We start from the raw sequence: 20000 nt of genomic DNA on the forward strand, positions 1-20000 counted from the left end.
TTTTTTCTATGCAGTATATGCACTTACTTTGTACTGATTCTTGATTAGTCACATTTTTTAACCATCTCAATTGAAATATTACAATAGTCGTATCATATAAAAGGCATTACTCTATTTTTATACTCTTCCATAATACGATGGATATAAAATATTCCACAAAATAGCTGCTGTCATAAGAATTGTATATGTAATAATACTAGCCCACCAAACGACTTTTTCCCAAGTTTTTACTTCCAGATTACGAAGCACGTTTATACCAACAAGAAGTCCAGCTACAGCTCCAGCCAAATGAGCTACGTACCCAATCTGATTGTTGGATTCTACTTCAACGTAACGACTATATATTGCTTGACCTACGTCAACTGTAGTTACAACAAGGAACACTAATAATTGAAGGACGGCAAATTCCATTTCTGACCAATTCATCAATATCGTTGCTACATGCGCGGTGATTAATGCATACACACCACCGGATGCTCCTGCTAAATAAACAGTAGGATCTGAAACCGAAGTTCCAAGAGATCCAGCTATCACTCCTGCTATGTATATAATTAATACTCTCCACCATTTATGAACCATTTCCAAAGGTATGCCCAGCATAATTTGCACCAATAAGTTAACCACCAAATGGAGAACTCTGCATGATAAAATAATTTTTAAAATATTTTTTATAAATAGAAAGATTATTCGATTGACATCAGAAATAAACTTACCCAACATGAACAAACATATATGTCAAATACCTCCATGCTTGGTATCTTTTGTGAGGATCGTAAATAAATAAAGTTGCTGCTGGTCCATCCATGGAAAGAGATTTATGTTCAACTACGTCGTATAAAAATAAAATAATCTCTAACATCGATATGATTATCATTGCCACAGCAGGTGGTCTACAACTATATTCTTCTTCATATTGCCCATCAGGAAAATCGCTGGAAGTTTGAGTAGAATATTGTGCAGCGGTTGGTCTTTGAGGCACCATAGAGTGTACATAACGTTGTACAAGATGACCAAATACTCCTTGCATATCTTTCCTATGAATCTAAAAATTAAGATCAATATATTTTTCATCTAAAAGCATTAACTTTCTAATCAGCAAAAACATACCATAGCAATGAATTCTGGGTATTCTAAATACCCCGAATCGTCTAAATCTGCTTTACGCATTATTATACGGACAACATTAGCGGGAATATCATTGGAATAAGCGGAAGCTCGTATCATAGCTTTCAATTCTTGATACGAGATTTTTCCATCTCCATCTAGGTCATATTTTTCAAAGATAGATTTCCAATGCTGAAATTCAACGCTCAGATATATAAAACAATATTAACATAATTAATAAAAATATTCTATCTAACATACACAGGATCTTACCGTATCGTTAAATTGTAAAGGAATAGTTATCCCGGTCTCTCCTTCCTGATTAGTCGCCATCCTGATCAGTTTGAAACTTCTAAAAAAAAATAGATAAATAAATAAATAAATATAAAAAGTAAAAGATAAAGAAAAAGTTAATACATAATATCATTTAAGTATCACAACTATTCTAAAACTTTCATCGACGTAAACTCAAATAACAATCTGAAAAAGCTTCGCCTTTTTCAAAATTGAATATTAACACACCATCTCAGTTACAATTAAAAATCAAGCAAATGAAAATATCAATAAAAATTCGAAATTAAAGGAAGATCCTTTTTTTTTTTAATTCGGAAAATTAAAAGAAAAAAAAGAACAAAATTGATACGTGATTCCTTATTTAAAAAATGATACCTCCGGATTTGTACGAGTTCAGGTGCGTTCTTCAGGTACGACTCATCGATGTAAGAGAAAACTCAAACGATAGAGAGTTATGATATCACACAAGGTAATATTGTGTATTTCTAATCTATCTCTTATCGCTTTCATAGAGAAATGTGTACACAGCGATGACGACGACGACGACGACGACGACGACGACGACGAGTCAGTGTGACAATATGATTTCATCGAAACCACGATCCATGACGCGTTAAGAATCCATGAAGAATAGGATAATTACCTCTACAGTGTGTCACTGACCCTGATGTACGAGGAACAAACTGTTCAAATAATTTCATTCATCTTTCACAATAAAGATTTTTAATATTCGAAATACAAAAAAAAATTCCCATTGGGGGTTATTATCAAATCAAAGAAGAAACTTTTAAACGTAACGTTGAATACTACTACTACTTCTACTGCTACTACTGCTACTGCTGCTACAACAACAACATCGATTCTCTTCCTCTGTATCACAGAGGACTATTATTCGACTTGGCCTTCGCCAGGTGTGCCTAACAATAACTCCCATCATTTCGTATTTCATAGATAGAGGTCAAGAAGTTAAACTATTAACTCTTAAACATTATATAACATATACTTGTATATATACATATATGTGTGTGTGTGTGTGTGTATATATAAAGAAGGAAGCTTATTTTCAATTAATATACACATGAATATTGTTTGAAACATAGATATATATAATATCTTTAGATAGGTAAACTCATGATTTATTTTAGTACACAAGTTTCAGTTTAGAGGGAGTAAATAACGATAATAATAAATCGGTATCGATTATTAATACTATCGTTCGAAAATATATCACTTTTTCTCACATCTTATCGAATGTTCCTCCCTCGACAATTTTATATTTTATATAAACGTCTTCGATGATATTGATGAAAATACGAAAAAAGAAAAAAAAAACAAAAAAAATTTCGTGATTAGGATATTAATTTAATTTCGTTTCATTCGTGAGGACTACTTCGAGATTATCTCTCGTATAACACGTAGAAAGCCAACGGGACAGAACGGACAGGTCTTTGGCGAGGAATGCAATCGGTTTCAAACCGGTTTTACGCCGATTCTCTTCTTATTCTTATTCTTTTTTTCTTGACATAAACCAAGAAAATTCTTTCGTTATGAAAATATAAGAAATAAAAAAGAAATATGTCGTGCGTGTGTGTGTTGTAATATATATATGTGTGTGTGTATATATATATATATATATATATATCATGATATTTTGATCTGTAATATATATAAAACTATTATGATATTTAGAAATCTCTGATAAATATAGATTTGTCATAATACATAACTATTATATATATTTAAATATCTATTTATAAATACATAAATCGAAAACAAAATGGCGACTCTACATATGTATGAATACAGGAATTGATAAGTGTAAACATTTATGTGAAAGTATCTTAGGTTATTGATATAAACAGGAAAAAGAAAAAAAAAATGAATGTACGAAAAACCCATTACTCATCAAAGCCGGAACTATGACTGGCAATACTACGATTGTTTACAATCCCTTTCATCTTTTTTGCTTGGACGATTTCATTCTCTCTCTCTCTCTCTCTCTCTCTCTCTCTCTCTCTCTCTCTCTCTCTCTCTCTATGATGTTTTACATTTAAAATAATTCTTAGTATTCTCAATGTTTTTTAAATATTTTGTTATTTTTTGTGTATAGTATATTTAAATACGATAAAATAAAAAAAGAATAATAATTCAGAATTATTGGGCAATTCGATTATTAAATGATTAAAATCAATAGTTTTCGAAAAATATATTGAAATATATAATTTTTATTGCAATAACAAAATATAAAATAAATTCGACTCGCCAAATGAGTCACCGATCTCTATTTTGATTATAACGTTGCTAAGCAACGATTAGGATACCTTTACTATTCTCTTGATTACGACTGTATTGCTTTTACTACAGTACACGAACGCCAACGAAAAATAGTTCAAGTATTTTTTTTCTCTTTCTTTTCTTTTTTTTTTAAAGATATTACAAAAATCAAAATGGCAAATATTCAAGGAAGAAAAAAGATCGCTGCGAGTTATCGAGTTAAGGAACCTATACGTAACTTTAAAATAAGGTATATTTACTCATATGCATATATACACACAATTTGTGTGTGTGTGTGTATGTATGTATTGGTCAATAAGTTACATTAGAATTTCTAAAATTTTATATTGATATAAATAAAGTAATATAGTATATTATAATATTCAATTATTGAGTCTACTGATATAGTAATTAATTAGACAATAAATAATTTCCGAATTTTCTATAAAAATTATTACTATTTTGTATATATAACGCACACACGCATTATTTCTGGATTATATATATATATATATATATAAAATGACATATTTAAATATTCATATAATAGAAATGTATATTCTCATTTCTATTATATGAATACTAAATTATTATTAATATTACAAGAAAATAGTACTAAATGTTACATATTATATGTACCATGTATATATATTTAAATGTGTATAAAATATTACAAATTCTGACATTACTTATTGATCAAAAAAAAAATATATATATATATACACATTTATACGTTCGTTAATTCTTGTTTTGTCACGAATTATTAACAATTCTCATAATAAGAATTTTTTATGTTAGGTCTTTACATTACGCCGCGATAGAACATTCCCTGTTAGCCTTGAAATTTGAAAGGATCCTGTCACGGATATCCTACGATGTCTAGACAATTAAACGAATACGTGCGTATAATTCTCTCACGACCGATTAAATTTATACACCTCTCTAATTACAAAAAGATCATATATATATGTACGTATGTATGTATAAAATATTAACTATCAACTTCGTGCTTCTTGATAAAGTAATATCAAACGAAACGTTTGTAGATAACAAAATACTTGGAATAATTTTCATCTACGTATATAAACCAGAAAACGTATTTCTCTGTTAAATCTTCAACTAAAAATTTAGTTGATTTGAGTAAAATTGAATTGGTTGAGAAAGATAAGATGAAACACAGGCCACGAGCAAACAAGGGGCCATCTGGCATGCAAAGAGAAATTGTTTTTCAGTTCGCATTTATTTCGATGAAACGTTTATTGTTTCAGAGTTAGAGTCGCCCAACAGAAGTCTTTGCTGGCCGACTTGTTCGATACCGAGAACGATACAAGAGATCCGAATTATTTGGAAGAAGACGAACGTATTTTTAGATGGCAAGAGAAGATCTTCAGTCCCTTCGAAATTGAATTTTACAACGACGAAAAAAATTGCGTTAACGAGTCTCAAAGAAAATATCATGAACTCATCAAGGAAAAAAATTTGCAAGCCTCGCGTTTGTATACTTATACGGAAACAGATACGTATTATCCCGATGAAAATCTGCTTACGAAGCCTTACCAATCATATTTGTCAATTAAAAATCAATTTGCATTGCCAGCAATACTAAATCGTAAACCGTTCACACTGAGGTACAATAAAAATGTGATCGATGATAGAATCAATGATAAGAGAATACGTTCCAATCATTATTTTTATATGGAACGTAGTACAATGTATATATTAGTAGATTTAAGTGGAAAGGATAAATCAGATTTGTTTCATGCATCTGACGTTGATACAGAAACACTTTTATGTAGAATTACTTATGATAAAATGCATAACATTCTTACTATGTACCCTGATTTTACTTCTGATGAATCTTATATGCTTACCACTGATACTGGTATTAGATATGATTATTGGCTTGAACATATTTCTGAAATTCAATCTACATCGGAGTTGGAACAGCAACAAGAAGAATTACGACAAGTATGTATGATTTATTATAGTTTGAAATAGTACATACCCCACATAGGAAATTTCTGAAATTTGTCTTATTATTCTCTGTGGATAAAACATGTTTTATTGATATTGTACCAATTCCTTTTTAATACTTCAGTTTTGCACTGTTTAATACTTGACTTTTATATTTTTATCACACAATTTGCATGAAGAAACGCATACATTTTCTCACTGATTCTTTAATTGATTCACTAAATTTATTTCATTTCTTTGCCTACACTTTTTTATCGAGTATTTAAAAAACTTAGATTCTTTCATTAAAGTCTTCATGTTCTAGAGTTTGTAAAAGTAATGCAATATTTATTATAGATAAGATCTACTTAGATGATCAACCATGTTAACCAGTAGATGGTCTACGTTTGACTGACTTTGATATTTCTCTGAATGTTTCCTCCAACACTTTCTTTCACTAATGTAAATGTTCCTAGTGCTGGATCAGAGATATATATATATATGTGTGTATATACATATATGTGTATATATATATATGTTGGAGAAGGGGTATAACACACACATTACTGTTTATATCCTTTTAAACTGACATCATTACTCACACATTATTACACCTACTTGACTCATGCTTGTAAAAAATGTGTTGTTTATAGATAATCTTATTTGTAGTGATTGCTCTTTATATAAAATATAATATATTTTTTACAACGTATTTTTTTTAGGAGATGCAAAAACTTTTGATGTATAAAGCTGCTGAGATACCTAATGAAATAGAAGTAACAGTGCCAAACATATTACAAATCTTTTTAAACATAAACATTGTTTCTGCACACAATTTTTCTTACAATGGTTTATTCATAACTTATTATATCGTTCTGCCAAAAGATTGGAGTACGAAGCAAAAAGAACGATTAATTGGGAGGACACAGAAATGTTATTTAAAAGATAAAACTGCATACTTTGATTATATCATGGAAATATTATTGGATTTGCATCTAAATATATTAACTAAAAATGCACCTATTACAAAATGGCCATCTTTGTTAATATCAGTAGCGTCTCTTGATAGTTGGACCAGGTACATGTTTGTCATTAAAAGATATTATCTTTAATATTATTATATGCTTTTCTAAAGAATTTAAGTTATATAAATGATATATTGAATTTATTTTTATATAGATACCGTATAGAAGGATATGGAGTAGTACCTATATCGTTATCACCAGGTACACATGAATTATCTATACCCACTTGGAGGCCAGCTGGGAATATTGTTGATTCCCTTCGTCGATTTTTTACAGGTGGTACTTATGAATTGGAAGATATTACACATTGTGGAATTCCACCGGTATACGAGAGTACGACGTTAGATAAATCAAATTTAAAAGTTGTATCAAGTGGTTATGTTAAAATAAATATGAATATTGTTCATCGATATAATGTAAATACAATTAATACAAATTTTGAAAGCAAATCTTTTGAAAGAGAGAATGTTAATGCACTTATGAACAATGTAGAAAATGTTTTTGAACAATTCAAAGCAGCTAGAGAACGTATGTTACAAATTAGAAATGCAAATTTATGACTTTATTCTATAATCTTAGAATTATTCAGTATTTTGTATAAATTTATATATATAATATAAATTGACAAGTATACAAAAAAAGTTACGAATTTCTTTCTTCGATTACATAATCAAAAATTATAATTAATACGAAATATTTAAAATTAATATAAATACAAATTTGTTAAGTATATATTTAAATATCGTAAAAAAGAAAATACTACAAAACGAAATTATCACGCTCGCAATAAAAATTTGCAGTATGAAGGTATCTATAACAGACCTTATAAGATATGCAATTATCCATCGTTGTTACCAATGTGAAGTTCTTCCTTAACAGTGGCTCCACGGTGTTGCATTAGTATGTAGTTTCCCTTCTTGGTATAAGACATAACCTTACAATCATAATAATAACAAAAGCGTCGCGGCGAACTATTGTTATCAAATATCGCGGAGTCATATTTTACTAATGCTTCATGGTTTATGTGCAATATGTAAAATATAAAAAATAGAATTTTCTATAGAATTTTGTGAAGATGGGTGACATACGAGCCGGTCTTGAGGAATTAAAACTCGACGGTGCTCTGTTCGCCAATGTCAAGTACTACGTCAGTGGTGAAGGAGATCCTAAGGTATGTTACAATTTCGATATTTATATTATTGTTTCATCGATACTAACCTATTGAATCTTTATATATCGATATATTTAGCTCAACGATAAGTACGATGTATAAATGTAAACTCTACAATTCTAATCAAGATTGTAATATATAACTTTAGAGGTTATACATTCGCATTTGTCGACGTTATCAGGCTGTTAACTGAACGGCTCATTTAAATACTTATAGATCTTAAACTTATTACAAGAAGGTGGAGCAGAAAGATCCAACTATTTCTGTGATTTTGTTACACACTTAATAGCTGGCTATGATGCCCTTGAAAATGATATATCTGCAGCTAAAGATCTCTATGAGATTCCAGCGGTTACACAGAATTGGATTCTATTTTCTGTTAAATGTAATAAACTCTTACCGTATCCTTTTATATACAGTAATTTCTTAAATTTCGTGATCTTTTATAGAAAGATTTCATAAAAAGGAATTATCTTTCACATTATTTATACATAAGCTTTTCCCTTAATAGTTATATGTAAATAGGACACATTATTTTTCCCCAGAAGAAAATCAATTATTTTCCAATGTACGAGCATGTATATCCCAAGTAAGTCGGGCAGATAGTAAAATACTTTGGGCAACGATAACGTTACAAGGAGGAAAATGTCAGTTACGTTTAGATAGATATTGTACCCATTTGATTACTGGGAAAGCTTCTGGATTGAAATATGATGCTGCAATGAGACATCATATTCAAATTGTTACTCCTGATTGGGTAACTGAATGTTGTAAAAAGGTGGCCCTTGTCAGTGAAATAGAATATCACCCAAGATTGCTTATTTATCCATCCCCAAATAGTTCTACAGCAATGATCACTGGTTTCATGGATGAGGATACAGAGAATAGTGCTGCTCAAGAAGAGCAGGATAGAACAAAAGCGGTATTAGAACAATTGAAACAACGCATGCCTTGGAATCAACCAAGTCCACCTGTATCTTCTAATGCATTACAAGTACATAACAATGCTAATCATACTGCAACAACTGCAACATATCCAAATAATGGGCAAAATGCAGTTAGTTTGCAGCAGCAACAGCAGCATCTTCCACGTTCTGTTGCTTCAACAAGTTTGTCTAATGCACCTTCAAACGTTCCTTCCATGTCAGATCAAAATATTATCAATCAAACCAATTGGATGCCTCAAGCTTCTCAAGCAAATAGTATTTCGCAAATGAAAGGGATCTCACCACAAATACAGCAAGATATACCTCCACAACAGCAACAACAAATAAATATGCAACATCAAATGATACAACAGCAGCAGCAACAGCAGTTAACACAACAGCAACAGCATCTAGCACAACAACAGCAACAACAACTTACCCAACATCAACAACAGATGCAACAAACATATACACAACAGACACTTTTGAATCAAACCCAGGCTCCACAATTACCACCCCAACAACAACAAATTGTAAACCAACAACAACAGCAACAGTTGAGCCAGCAAACATTAATTCAACAACAACAACAGCAAATAAATTCACAGCTATCTCAACATCAGCTTACACCTCAGCAGCAATTATTGACACCTCAGCAGAAACAAATGAATCAGCATCAATTGTTGTCACAGCAGCAAATAAATCAACAACAACTTTCTTCTCAGCAAGCACAGCAGCAACAACATTTACCTCAACAGTCACAACAAATTCCTGTGCAACAACAATCGCAACAAGTACAATTAACGCCTCAACAACAACAGATCGTTTTGCAACAGTTACCTTCTCAGCAACAACTTGGTGCACAACATCAGCTGAATCAACAACAACCAGGACCACCTCAACAACTGACTACTGAACAGAGACAGCAACTTATCTTATTACAGCAGCAACAACAGCAACAAAAAATACATCAAATATCTCAACAATTACAACAATCTGCACCTCCAAGTTCACAGCAATTTGTTATAAGGGATGGTCAGTTACAGCAGCAACCACAGAATCAACAGTTAATAGGCCCAAATCAACAAGGTTTTATAGTTCAAAGAGATGCACAATGGCAACAGCAACAATATCATTTGCAATTGCAAAGGCAGCAACAACAACAAATTGGTCCACAAAGACCTGGAGGACAATGGACTCAGCAGCCACCCCAACCACCTAGACAATTGATTCAATTGGATGCTCAAACGCACCAACAGTTACAACAAATGGATCCTCAACAAAGAGCACAATTCATTCAAAAAATTCAAAAACAACGAAATTTATTATTGCAAAGACAAATGCAAAGTCGGCAAGCTCAACAAGGTCCACATATAGCTGTTATAAGAAGTCCTGGAAAACCAGGACAACCAGGTGGTTTACAGTGGATTCAACAGCCACGTCCACAGATGATGGGACCACAAATTGCACAGCCACCAGGACAGAAACCAGTACATCCTGGTGTACAACCTCCTGCTTTAACACCTATTAATTCTTCTAATCAAGTCATAGTACAGAGCGGGCAAAATGTACAAGCAGCTCCACCTTCTCAAACAGGACAAGCATTTCAACAGAATCAAACATTAACTCCTCAGCAAATAGCGCAATTACATATGCAAAAACAACAACAAATGGCGAGACTACAACAATTGCAACATTTACAACAACAACAGCAGCAGCAACAACAACAACAACAGCAACAGCAGCAGCAGCAACAACAGCAACAAGGGGCTCAGCAAGAACCACCATTAACACCTTTATCAAATAACACTCCAATTCCTCCAGATCAGCAGCTTGTAAATGCTAAAACAAAAACTGCATTAGCAAATATGTTAACAAATAGACTGCAAGGTGGTGCAGCAGAAGGTAGTGCTGCTGGTCAATTAAGATTAATGACTGCACAACATAGACCACCACCTCCACCTTCCCAGGATCCTCAACTGTTAGCAGCATATCAAAGAAGAACTTTAGGGAACATAACAAATGGTGCACCAACAGGTGCTCCTATGAAAATGCAATATGCTCCTGTTATGCAACAACCTAAAGCTCAGTTTTATGGACATAATCCAAATTTAAAATGTAAGTATATTTATTATATTATTTTGTATATTATTTGTATATTTATTATATTATTTGTACATATATATTTTCATCATATCGCAATAATTTTTTGTATAACGTACTATTAGACGTCTTTTTTATATTTCTAGTGCCACCAGATTTATTTTTATTGGGTTGTATTTTCGTAATCGTTGAATACGATGTTCAACGTCCTAATGAAGTATCAGTTTGGAAACAAGTGATTGAAAGACACGGAGGAGAGGTAGAACCGCAATATTGTACTCGTGCTACGCATGTTCTAGCAATTACACAAAAGCATCCAACAGTGGTGCAAGCATTACGAGAAGGAAAACGTTGTGTTAGTGCTCATTGGCTATCCGATGTCGTTAACAAACAACAAGTACTACCTCCATGGCATGCACTGCATTTTCCAACTCCCTTTAGTTTAACTGAACTTCCATGTGCAAAACAAATTGTATCTTTATCTGGATTCGAAGGAGAAGAACGAGCGAAAGTAAAATATATGTTAGAAGCATTAGGTGCCAAATTTACAAGTTATTTTTCAAGACATAATACATTACTCGTATGTAGAAGGTAATATTTTTGAAAGAGTAATACAATGTAAAATATTGAAATAATCAGGAAGCTTATAAATCAACATTTCTCTTGTATTTTCCTTTTTTATTTATTTATTTTTTCTTTTTTTTTTGTAATAAAATTTCAGACCAGATGGACAAAAATATAAAAAGGCACGCGAATGGCAAACGGCAGTAGTAAATGCACAATGGTTAACAGATTTACTCTGTGGGCAGACAAGTGCATTGCATCAATTGGATGGTCCAAAATATCAACAATTTAGTCTTAGTAATCCATTCAGATTGGATTATTCATTAGTACCGCATCTTATGGGTAAATTAAATAATACATTAAAAATATAAAAATTTCTTCTAATGTATTTAAAACCAATAAAATATTGCATATATACAATTTGTTATAGCTGCATGGAAAATGCCAATTAATATCACACAAGAATCTTATGACAAAGTTAAGCAAGTTGGACAGGGTCCAAATTCTATAAGAAAATCTAAAAAGCCTCGTTTGGATGCACCCCAATTAAATAAAGATCCACATCTTTTAGGATTAGATGAACCAATAGTTGTTAGTAATCCAGATCCTCCCCCACCAGATAAACAACCAAGGATTTTATTTTCTGGTATTAATCCTAGAAAACATGCCAAGGTACATATATACAAAGATATTTGATTTAATCTGTTTTGATATTCGCGATGAAGAATATTCAGAATAATTCATTTTTACAGAGAATTCGAGAATTAGGAGGTGCTCTTGCAGCTGGTTGGCAAGATGCCACACATCTTGTAATGTCAGCACCAATTCGTACAGTGAAATTATTGTGTTGTCTCTCTCGATGTAAATTTATTGTTACTCTTCAATGGTTACTTGATTGTTCAGCAAAAAATACTTTCTTGGATGAGAGCGGATATCTTTTAGGGGATGCAGAATTTGAAAAGAATTTTAATTGTAATATAGAAAAGGCTTTGGCAAGTCCTAATCGGGGTACAGTACTTAAGGTAGGATAGAAAAGAAAAGAAAAAAAAAAAGAATAATAACGCAGACATTTAATTGATATTTGTAATCCTTATCGTTTTTTAATTTAGGGCAAAATATTTTATGTGACACCAAGTGTCATTCCATCTCCGTCGGCTATAGCGGAAATAATTGAAAGTGCAGGCGGTATAATGGAAAAGACACGAAGACCTCTTACACAAATACAAGAGATGAATAGTACCAAATTAAATTACATAATCGTAACTCATGAAAATGATCTTCATCTTCTTTCCGATGTTTTACATGCTAATATCAGTGAGTAATACTTAAGAAAAATTCAATGATTATTTTTTACTTTATCTTGAGATACCTGAAGAAACATTTATTTATTTATTTATTTATTTATTTATTTATTTATTTATTTATTTTTTTTATATCCTTAGGCGTGTTCAGTGCAGAAATTGTCTTAGGAGCAGTCGCACGACAATACTTCCAAGTTGATACAAATCAAGCATAAAATTATGCGGTTTTCGATATGCACTGCATTTTTATGTCTGCCAGGACATATTAAAGATCATCTATGAGTTATTTTCTTCGAGGATTGAGGATTTTACTTACCTTCTTAAATGGGACAATAAAGAGCATAGTTTTATGATACAGAAGACATTCTTTTTCATACATGTGTTTGGTATATATATATATATATATATATATATATATATATATATATATATATATATGTGTGTGTTACCATTCCTTTACTATTAAGTAATATTCTAACTTCGATTCTATTTCATGTGTATTTTTAATTACTTGCTTTACTGAATTTTTATAATAATTAAATAGAAGACATACATACATATATATATATATATATACACATTTTGTTGCTTCAAGATTAAAAATAATAATAAATAAGCTATTAGAATAATAGATTTTGTTGTAGGAATGGTAACATATATTTTTTATGTACTTCCATTCTCTATACCTTATACCTTTTATCCTATAATTGGAAAACTATAAATCTATTTTATATATTGTAAACATAACATCACTTACATGTATATCAATTTATTTTAGGATTAATAATTAAAATATTCATAGATTATTATAAGAGACGATTCAAAAGGACAGGTCTTTCTTTCTGCACATATAAAAAAAGTACTTAATAACTACACGTATGTTATTTCGCTATAAATCTGTCTATAAAAGTGTATATTTTGTAATAAACTTGATCTTTTTAATGTATCAATTATGAAATAATGATCGATCCTATATTTAAAGCTTCACCTATGTGTCCTACTTTTGATTAAAAGTTATGGGAATTAAATTTTTCTGTTTAATAAGACGAACGAATAGAGACAAAATGATTTTGATAAAAATACTATGCAATTGAATTTAATAAATATTTTTGTTAAATAATTATATTATTTTCCTAAATAAGGATCATCAGCAATGCGATTGCAGAATGTTAAATAAATTATTTTCAAGAAGAAGAAGTGATTTTGTTTGAGTCACGATGTATACGATGTACATTAACAAATATTTAACAAAGAATGAAATATTATATAGATAAAATAAATTAAGGAAAAGAAAAATAATTCTTTTACATATCTATGTACAAAATTGTGTGTTGATGGAAAGGAATAATATGAAGAATATGTAAACTGTTAAAAAAGCTATTATAATATTTCTTGATATAACTAATAAGCCTTCTATTGTTAATAATAAACTGTATGTATATACTGAAGTGTATACGCGTGAAAACTATCTATTCTGGTCACATAGATATATATACATATATACATATATATATATATATGTATATGTATATATATGTATGTATATATGTACATATATATGTATATGTATATATGTATGTATATATGTACATATATATGTATATGTATATATATATATATATATATATATATATATATATATATATATATATGTGCAATATTAATCATAGAGGTAGTTGAAAAAATGCAACAGATCTAAAAGGAACAACATACGAACTGATGATTATGAAAGTGGTCTTATTATTGTCCATTTGAGATATTAAAAAATATATTTTAGCACATGCTTCTTTCTTAAAATTTTTTAATTATATTGAAATAAGTTTTTAAAAGAATTATTTTTCTTAAGAATAATTATATATGTACTTTTTCTATATGTCATTGTCATTATAGAAGACAATAGTTTTTAAATAATTTAAACCCAAATGTCAAAGTATTTCCAAACGAAAAATATACGATTTAGACTGTTTTCATAATCTCCAGTTCATATCTTCGAGATTTACCTGGTCTTATCAATTTGTTTTTACGAAGTTATTTGTGAATGTATCCAATCTAAATGTTTCGCTACGTCGACGTAAACAACGTAATGGGTAAGATCACACGACATTGTATTTCTATCCAAAATGGAATGTGAAACAACACCACGTAACTGATAACGTCCATCTGTTTTACGTATCACCAAACCACTTCCACTATCACCATTACATGGTCCAATACCATTTCTAGAACCAGCACAGAAAGTACGATTGGATGTAAAAGCGACAAAACCTGCGTTACTCCAAAGACAATCTTCCTATATAATAATTGAAATTCAATTAATTAGTCATACATATTCGAATTATAAAATAAAACTAAGTAAATCTTCTCTGTTATTTTTTCGCCACTATTTTGATATCTCTTTCTTTACTGAATTTTCAATATTTTTTACTTTACAAATTATTTGGATAAATATATAATAAATGTATAAATATTTAAATTATACACACACATATATATATGTTCTATCTTAAATTTGTAATAAAAAATACTGAAAACTTTAACATTATATGTGATAATAATAGGCAGATAACAGAAAAAATCTAGCAAAGCTATTAATAGCTATATTATAAGATAAAATAAGAAATAAAATATAAAAATATAAAAAAGTAAGAAAATTTGATATTAATTTATAATTTTGTTAAGAGACAAAAAGTAAACCTTCTTACCTGAGATACAATTGGTACAATAGCCATGTGAGGATCAGTCAAATATCTACCAAATTCATCTTGACCCCAGCCAATAACATATCCCCTGGATCCAACAATATCTCGTAAATCGTTTGATCCAGACCAAAGACAGATTGGTTTGATAAAATCGGAAAATTTGACTGGTTCCCACAATGTTATTATAGCTAAATCAGCATCAGCAGTTGGATCTTTAGCATCACCCTTGTAATCTGGATGTAATGTGTATTCTTTCACTTCTCGATTAACCGATCCTTTTTCTCTCCAATCTCGTAGACGATAACGTCCTAATGAAACGAGCATTGTACTGGCTGGTAAGATTATGTCGTCTAATCTTGTACAATGTGCCACTGTTATCAAAGAGACAAGATGAATGAAAATTAAATCATCGAAGTAAACACATTAATGTTATAAACTTTGATAAATTTTGTTAGGATATGTAAATACGTTATAACATATACGTATGATAATATAAATAATTAATCAGCTGTATATATAAAAAACAGCTGATAATATAAATAATTGATCAGCAAATAATTAGAGCTGATCAATATTTATTTTCGAGGTATGATCGATAATCTTTAAAGATCGAAATTATTAAAAATTGAGAAAGGTAGATCAACCATTGAAAGAAACTCTGAAAAATCATTGCGATTATCGCAGTGTTTAATGTAGTACCTGTAACGATGTGCTTATTCGTAACCAGAGTACCGGTACAATGAAATTCAAATTGAATCTTCACAACGAAGATAGCGACCAACCAAGGCCATTGACCTGGACTTGTCTTCACACCTTTGGCTATTAAAGGGTTAATATTGCTATTCTGGATATTAACCCGACCACACTCGTCATCGTTGTTATTCAAGGGTTTTTTTTCTGATAATACTTTGCTTGGTATTGACGATAATAATGGCGAAGGTCGTGGCGATGGCGATGGCGATAGCAATGGCGGTGGTGGTGGCAATGTCGGTAGACGCGACGGTGTCTCTGGTATAAATGGCGAAAACGAAATTTGATCGAACTGTATAAAGTCATTGAAATTTGGTTGTGCATCAAGATTGTTTTCTTGATTCGTAGGGATAGTTAATATTCTTGGTGGAAAAAGCGTATGTTCCAAAACAATGGATGTCACGATTCGTCCCGATGCTGCAGACAGATGTACGAAATAAATAATATGTATTAAATTTGTGAATTTGTGTATTATTATTTCACGATAAATGTTTTTAATTCTTTGCACTCCATATAAATATCTTGCTAAAGCGATAATTATAATATGAAGTACAATTAAATCTTGTATTTTGTTTATATAGATATATAAGGCTTAAGAACTACAAAAATTCTACAAAATGTATAAGTACTACAAGACTTTTATAAAGCAATTTTAGATTAGATTAGAATTTGTTGGATTATATTATAAAATTGATTTAAGTGCAAAGAGTTCATTATCGATTAGATTACTTATAATTGATGATATTCAATGATCAAAAACTTACCACGTGGACCACTGCAATATAATTGTTCATTGAACCATATATTTGTTAGGATCGGTAATGGATGGCTTATCGGGAAATGAACTACATAAAATAATGATCTTCTTTGTTGAATGGCCCTAATGGATTCTTCTTTCGACTGTGCCAATTCTAATCGTCCAACATATTTCTAAAATAATGAAAATTTTATTAATCATAATTGATCGGTACGATTACATTTCGAAGAAAGTTCATTTTCTAAGAATGCATTATGCATTAAATAGAAAGTTTATATAATAAATAATATTAATAATGATAACAATAACAAGAATAACAATAACAAGAATAATAATAATAATAATAATAATAATAATAATAATAATAATAATAATAATAATAATAATAATAATAATAATAATAATAATATAGAACATTGCAATTTATAAAAAAAACTACTTTATAAAAAAAAGAAAAGTATAGATAATAAATATTTTTAATGGCGTTAATTCATTGTTCCTTATTAAAAATATAATTCACCGAAGGTAATGACGTGGCCACGGTTAACTCTATTTTCAAATGCAACGCCATGTTTCTTGGAGGCGATGGAATTTCCACTTGTCCCATACTCTCGAAATTATCGTTACGAATATAACGAAAATATTCCGGACATGGTAGTTCGATGGCCATTGCTCCATTTAACAAAAGCAATAGATGATGGACGAAGAATATACATCTTGCAATCTCGCTGATCATTTTGTAAATCTGTCGTCAAAAAATTACAATCATTTTAATTGAAAAATCAATTAATGATATCGGCTAATACACAGAGCGCATTCATGACAATAAAACAATTTATTTAAAAACGATTTAATCAGATTTATTTGTAATGTCGTAAGAATGGTTGAAACACAACACAGAAGTGAGGGGAGATTATAAATTTATCATGAGTTTCCCGTAATTTCCCTATAAGTGAAATGCAATAAATCGACAGTCGAGTCCTATATATACATATATATTTCCAAATAAGAGGAAATCTTTAATAAGAATATCAAAAAGAAATTTCTTGAAACTATCGTAATCACGGTAAACTGGCAGGGAAGAACCGCTTCTAAAGACTTAAAGGACAAGTTAAAAGCGTAGATGAGATTACTTGATGATAAAATGTTTTATAATAGTATTAGAAAAAATCTAGGATCATTAGATACAATAAACGAGTAATTTGGCTAATGCAATTCCCGATGAAAGGAATTTTAATAAATTCTTTATGAATGTAGGTGGTTTAAAATGGTACTTTAACAATTATCTGTTAATATTAATAAAATACCTTATTTCCCCTCGATGTTAATCAGTCTCGAATTAACAATATTAACAACATGCTTAATTTTTAACAGATTCTAAAACTTGTTATTAAACGATGAAACGCCACATTTCAAATACTATGTATTGATATCTCAAAGTTGCGATATCTTTTTTATTTTTTTTATTTTTTCTTTTTTTTTTTACTTACATGCTTCGATATATACAAAAACTGATCAATGATAAAGCTGGAAAGTGTAAATACGAATATTGATTGCTAAACACATTAATAAAAGAAAATCCATCAGTCTTTACCTTAATACGATAACCTTTAAAGACAAGAACTTCCGATAGAAGTAAGAACATATTATAATGTCAGAATAATGATCATCATCCTTTTTCATCACTCATCCAACAGAGATCGTCAATGTAGAGACCCACCAATGTAATTCTTCAATCCTTTTTTCTGATCTCACAAAGTAAAAGAAAATTATTAAATATAAAAGATCCAACGATTAACGTCGTGATTGATCACCGATTCCGATCAAATTCAACAAAATCTTTTAGACATTATCTACGATGCACTTTCCGCTAAGGAACATCTTCAACTAATGCGAGTTTAATACTGTTTAGATACTTATTTTCGTTCGCGAGGAGGGGAAAAAAGATTAAGACGAATTTGAACTCTCATCGAAACGTCAATAATAATCAAAGAATATTATCGTTACGTCGTAGAGATGCGTTTACGTTTCCTTGTATTTGACATTTATTATTATGTTTATAATAACGGGTATGTAAGTACACCATTCAAAAGAAAAAGAAAAACTGGTAGCACTGGTAAAGAAGATTTATGTAAATATCTTTGAACAAGTCACGATCAATCACGACAATATTTATATTCTTTGCTGTGTTCTACCCGATCGCTATTGATCAGGTTGACGACTGTCGCCCGAACAACGATTTAAATAAGTACTTACTTTGCACGCGTAAGAAAGAAAAGATGAGATCAAGTAAGTCTACTAAGTCTTACTAATGTCTTCTTTTCTCTCTCTCTCTCTCTCTCTCCCTCTCTCCCTCTCTCTATTTATCTCTCCCTACCTTTATTTCTATCTATTTATCTATCTATCTCTCTTTCTCTACCTACTTCTTCTCTGGCTATTTACCAAAAGACAACAATCGACACAAATTCGAAATTTATTATAACTTTTATGGCATTATTTGGGTGTATTCCTGATACGATGTTACGATGATCTTGTCACGATGATATCATTTCCTATTTGAGTCATTTGCATTCAGAGATATTCCTATTGTTATTACTACTCTAGTTATTCTCAATGAAAAAGAAAGGAGAGAGAAAGAGAGAGAAAGAGTGTTGAGAGAAAAAGGAAAAAAAAAAGAAAATGAATTTCTTCAAGAAAGTAGAGGAATTCCTTTCTTCTATCGATTACAACATCGTTTAATGACTCATATATTGTACTTACGTATTTATCTATGTACGTCAGGGAATAAACCTAGAGGGAAAAAGAAGAATCGATGAGTCCTCGAAAATCTATTAGTATCTTCGTTGGAAATGACCCCCATCTTTTTTATGACGTCGATAATTTTCATTTCTTTTCCCATCCTAAAAATAATTAAGTGTGATTACTTTTACAAAGAGAACGTGTAATGTATAAAAATATTTAGGAACATCCTGTAGTTATTTCATTCATTGAATGACTAATAAACAATGTTACATGTCATATAATAATTATTTCTGTAGATATATGTAATAATATTTTATTCGTGAAATATATTAAATAG

General features: G+C 30.4%; 4 protein-coding genes across 10 annotated transcripts in view; 2 read left to right on the forward strand and 2 right to left on the reverse strand.

Annotated features, from left to right (window-relative positions):
* The window catches only part of LOC127072121 (rhomboid-related protein 2-like), a 7795-nt gene extending 196 nt beyond the window's left edge, over positions 1-7599 (reverse strand). The window contains exons 1-5 of one of the 4 annotated variants that reach the window (XM_051012306.1): positions 7473-7599; positions 1378-1456; positions 1108-1296; positions 714-1042; positions 1-637 (exon numbers count right to left, since the gene is read on the reverse strand). The exon at positions 1-637 is cut by the window's left edge and continues 196 nt beyond it. In XM_051012306.1, coding sequence (XP_050868263.1) covers positions 118-637; positions 714-1042; positions 1108-1296; positions 1378-1437 — 1098 coding nt within the window. In that variant the 5' untranslated portion in view covers positions 1438-1456; positions 7473-7599 and the 3' untranslated portion in view covers positions 1-117. Of the gene's footprint in view, positions 638-713; positions 1043-1107; positions 1297-1377; positions 1457-1773; positions 1935-2041; positions 2258-5677; positions 6355-7472 lie in introns of those variants that run through there. The other 3 variants (XM_051012303.1, XM_051012305.1, XM_051012304.1) reach the window with 3 other exon arrangements.
* On the forward strand, positions 3105-7460 carry LOC127072120 (tectonic-like complex member MKS1). 2 transcript variants are annotated; one of them, XM_051012302.1, is made up of 5 exons: positions 3105-3922; positions 4941-5640; positions 6348-6703; positions 6805-6851; positions 6927-7460. In XM_051012302.1, the coding sequence occupies exons 1-5, from the start codon at positions 3846-3848 to the stop codon at positions 7208-7210; spliced, it is 1464 nt and encodes a 487-aa protein (XP_050868259.1). In that variant the 5' UTR covers positions 3105-3845; the 3' UTR covers positions 7211-7460. The 2 variants fall into 2 exon arrangements, with proteins under 2 accessions (XP_050868259.1, XP_050868258.1); XM_051012301.1 differs by having other exon boundaries at positions 6805-7460.
* Positions 7600-7673: 74 nt separating the features above from the next.
* LOC127072117 (PAX-interacting protein 1-like) lies at positions 7674-13661 on the forward strand. Its single transcript, XM_051012296.1, has 9 exons — positions 7674-7821; positions 8038-8222; positions 8347-10865; positions 10997-11441; positions 11572-11756; positions 11845-12086; positions 12167-12436; positions 12524-12728; positions 12857-13661. Exons 1-9 carry the CDS (start codon positions 7726-7728, stop codon positions 12928-12930), a joined length of 4221 nt encoding a protein of 1406 aa, XP_050868253.1. The 5' UTR covers positions 7674-7725; the 3' UTR covers positions 12931-13661.
* On the reverse strand, positions 11925-19354 carry LOC127072119 (serine protease gd-like). Of its 3 annotated transcripts, none has more exons than XM_051012299.1 (7): positions 18516-18907; positions 17442-17666; positions 16929-17094; positions 16114-16581; positions 15418-15785; positions 14716-15005; positions 11925-12069 (listed from the first exon to the last, which is right to left on the reverse strand). In XM_051012299.1, the coding sequence occupies exons 1-6, from the start codon at positions 18564-18566 to the stop codon at positions 14736-14738; spliced, it is 1548 nt and encodes a 515-aa protein (XP_050868256.1). In that variant the 5' UTR covers positions 18567-18907; the 3' UTR covers positions 11925-12069; positions 14716-14735. The 3 variants fall into 3 exon arrangements, with proteins under 3 accessions (XP_050868256.1, XP_050868255.1, XP_050868257.1); XM_051012298.1 differs by lacking the exon at positions 11925-12069 and adding an exon at positions 19178-19354 and having other exon boundaries at positions 14374-15005; positions 18516-18666; XM_051012300.1 differs by lacking the exons at positions 11925-12069; positions 18516-18907 and adding an exon at positions 18229-18496 and having other exon boundaries at positions 14374-15005.
* Between the last annotated feature and the right edge of the window lie 646 nt (positions 19355-20000).

The sequence above is a fragment of the Vespula vulgaris genome, chromosome 24 (assembly GCF_905475345.1).
Source record: "Vespula vulgaris chromosome 24, iyVesVulg1.1, whole genome shotgun sequence".
In the NCBI taxonomy this organism is placed as follows: domain Eukaryota; kingdom Metazoa; phylum Arthropoda; class Insecta; order Hymenoptera; family Vespidae; genus Vespula; species Vespula vulgaris.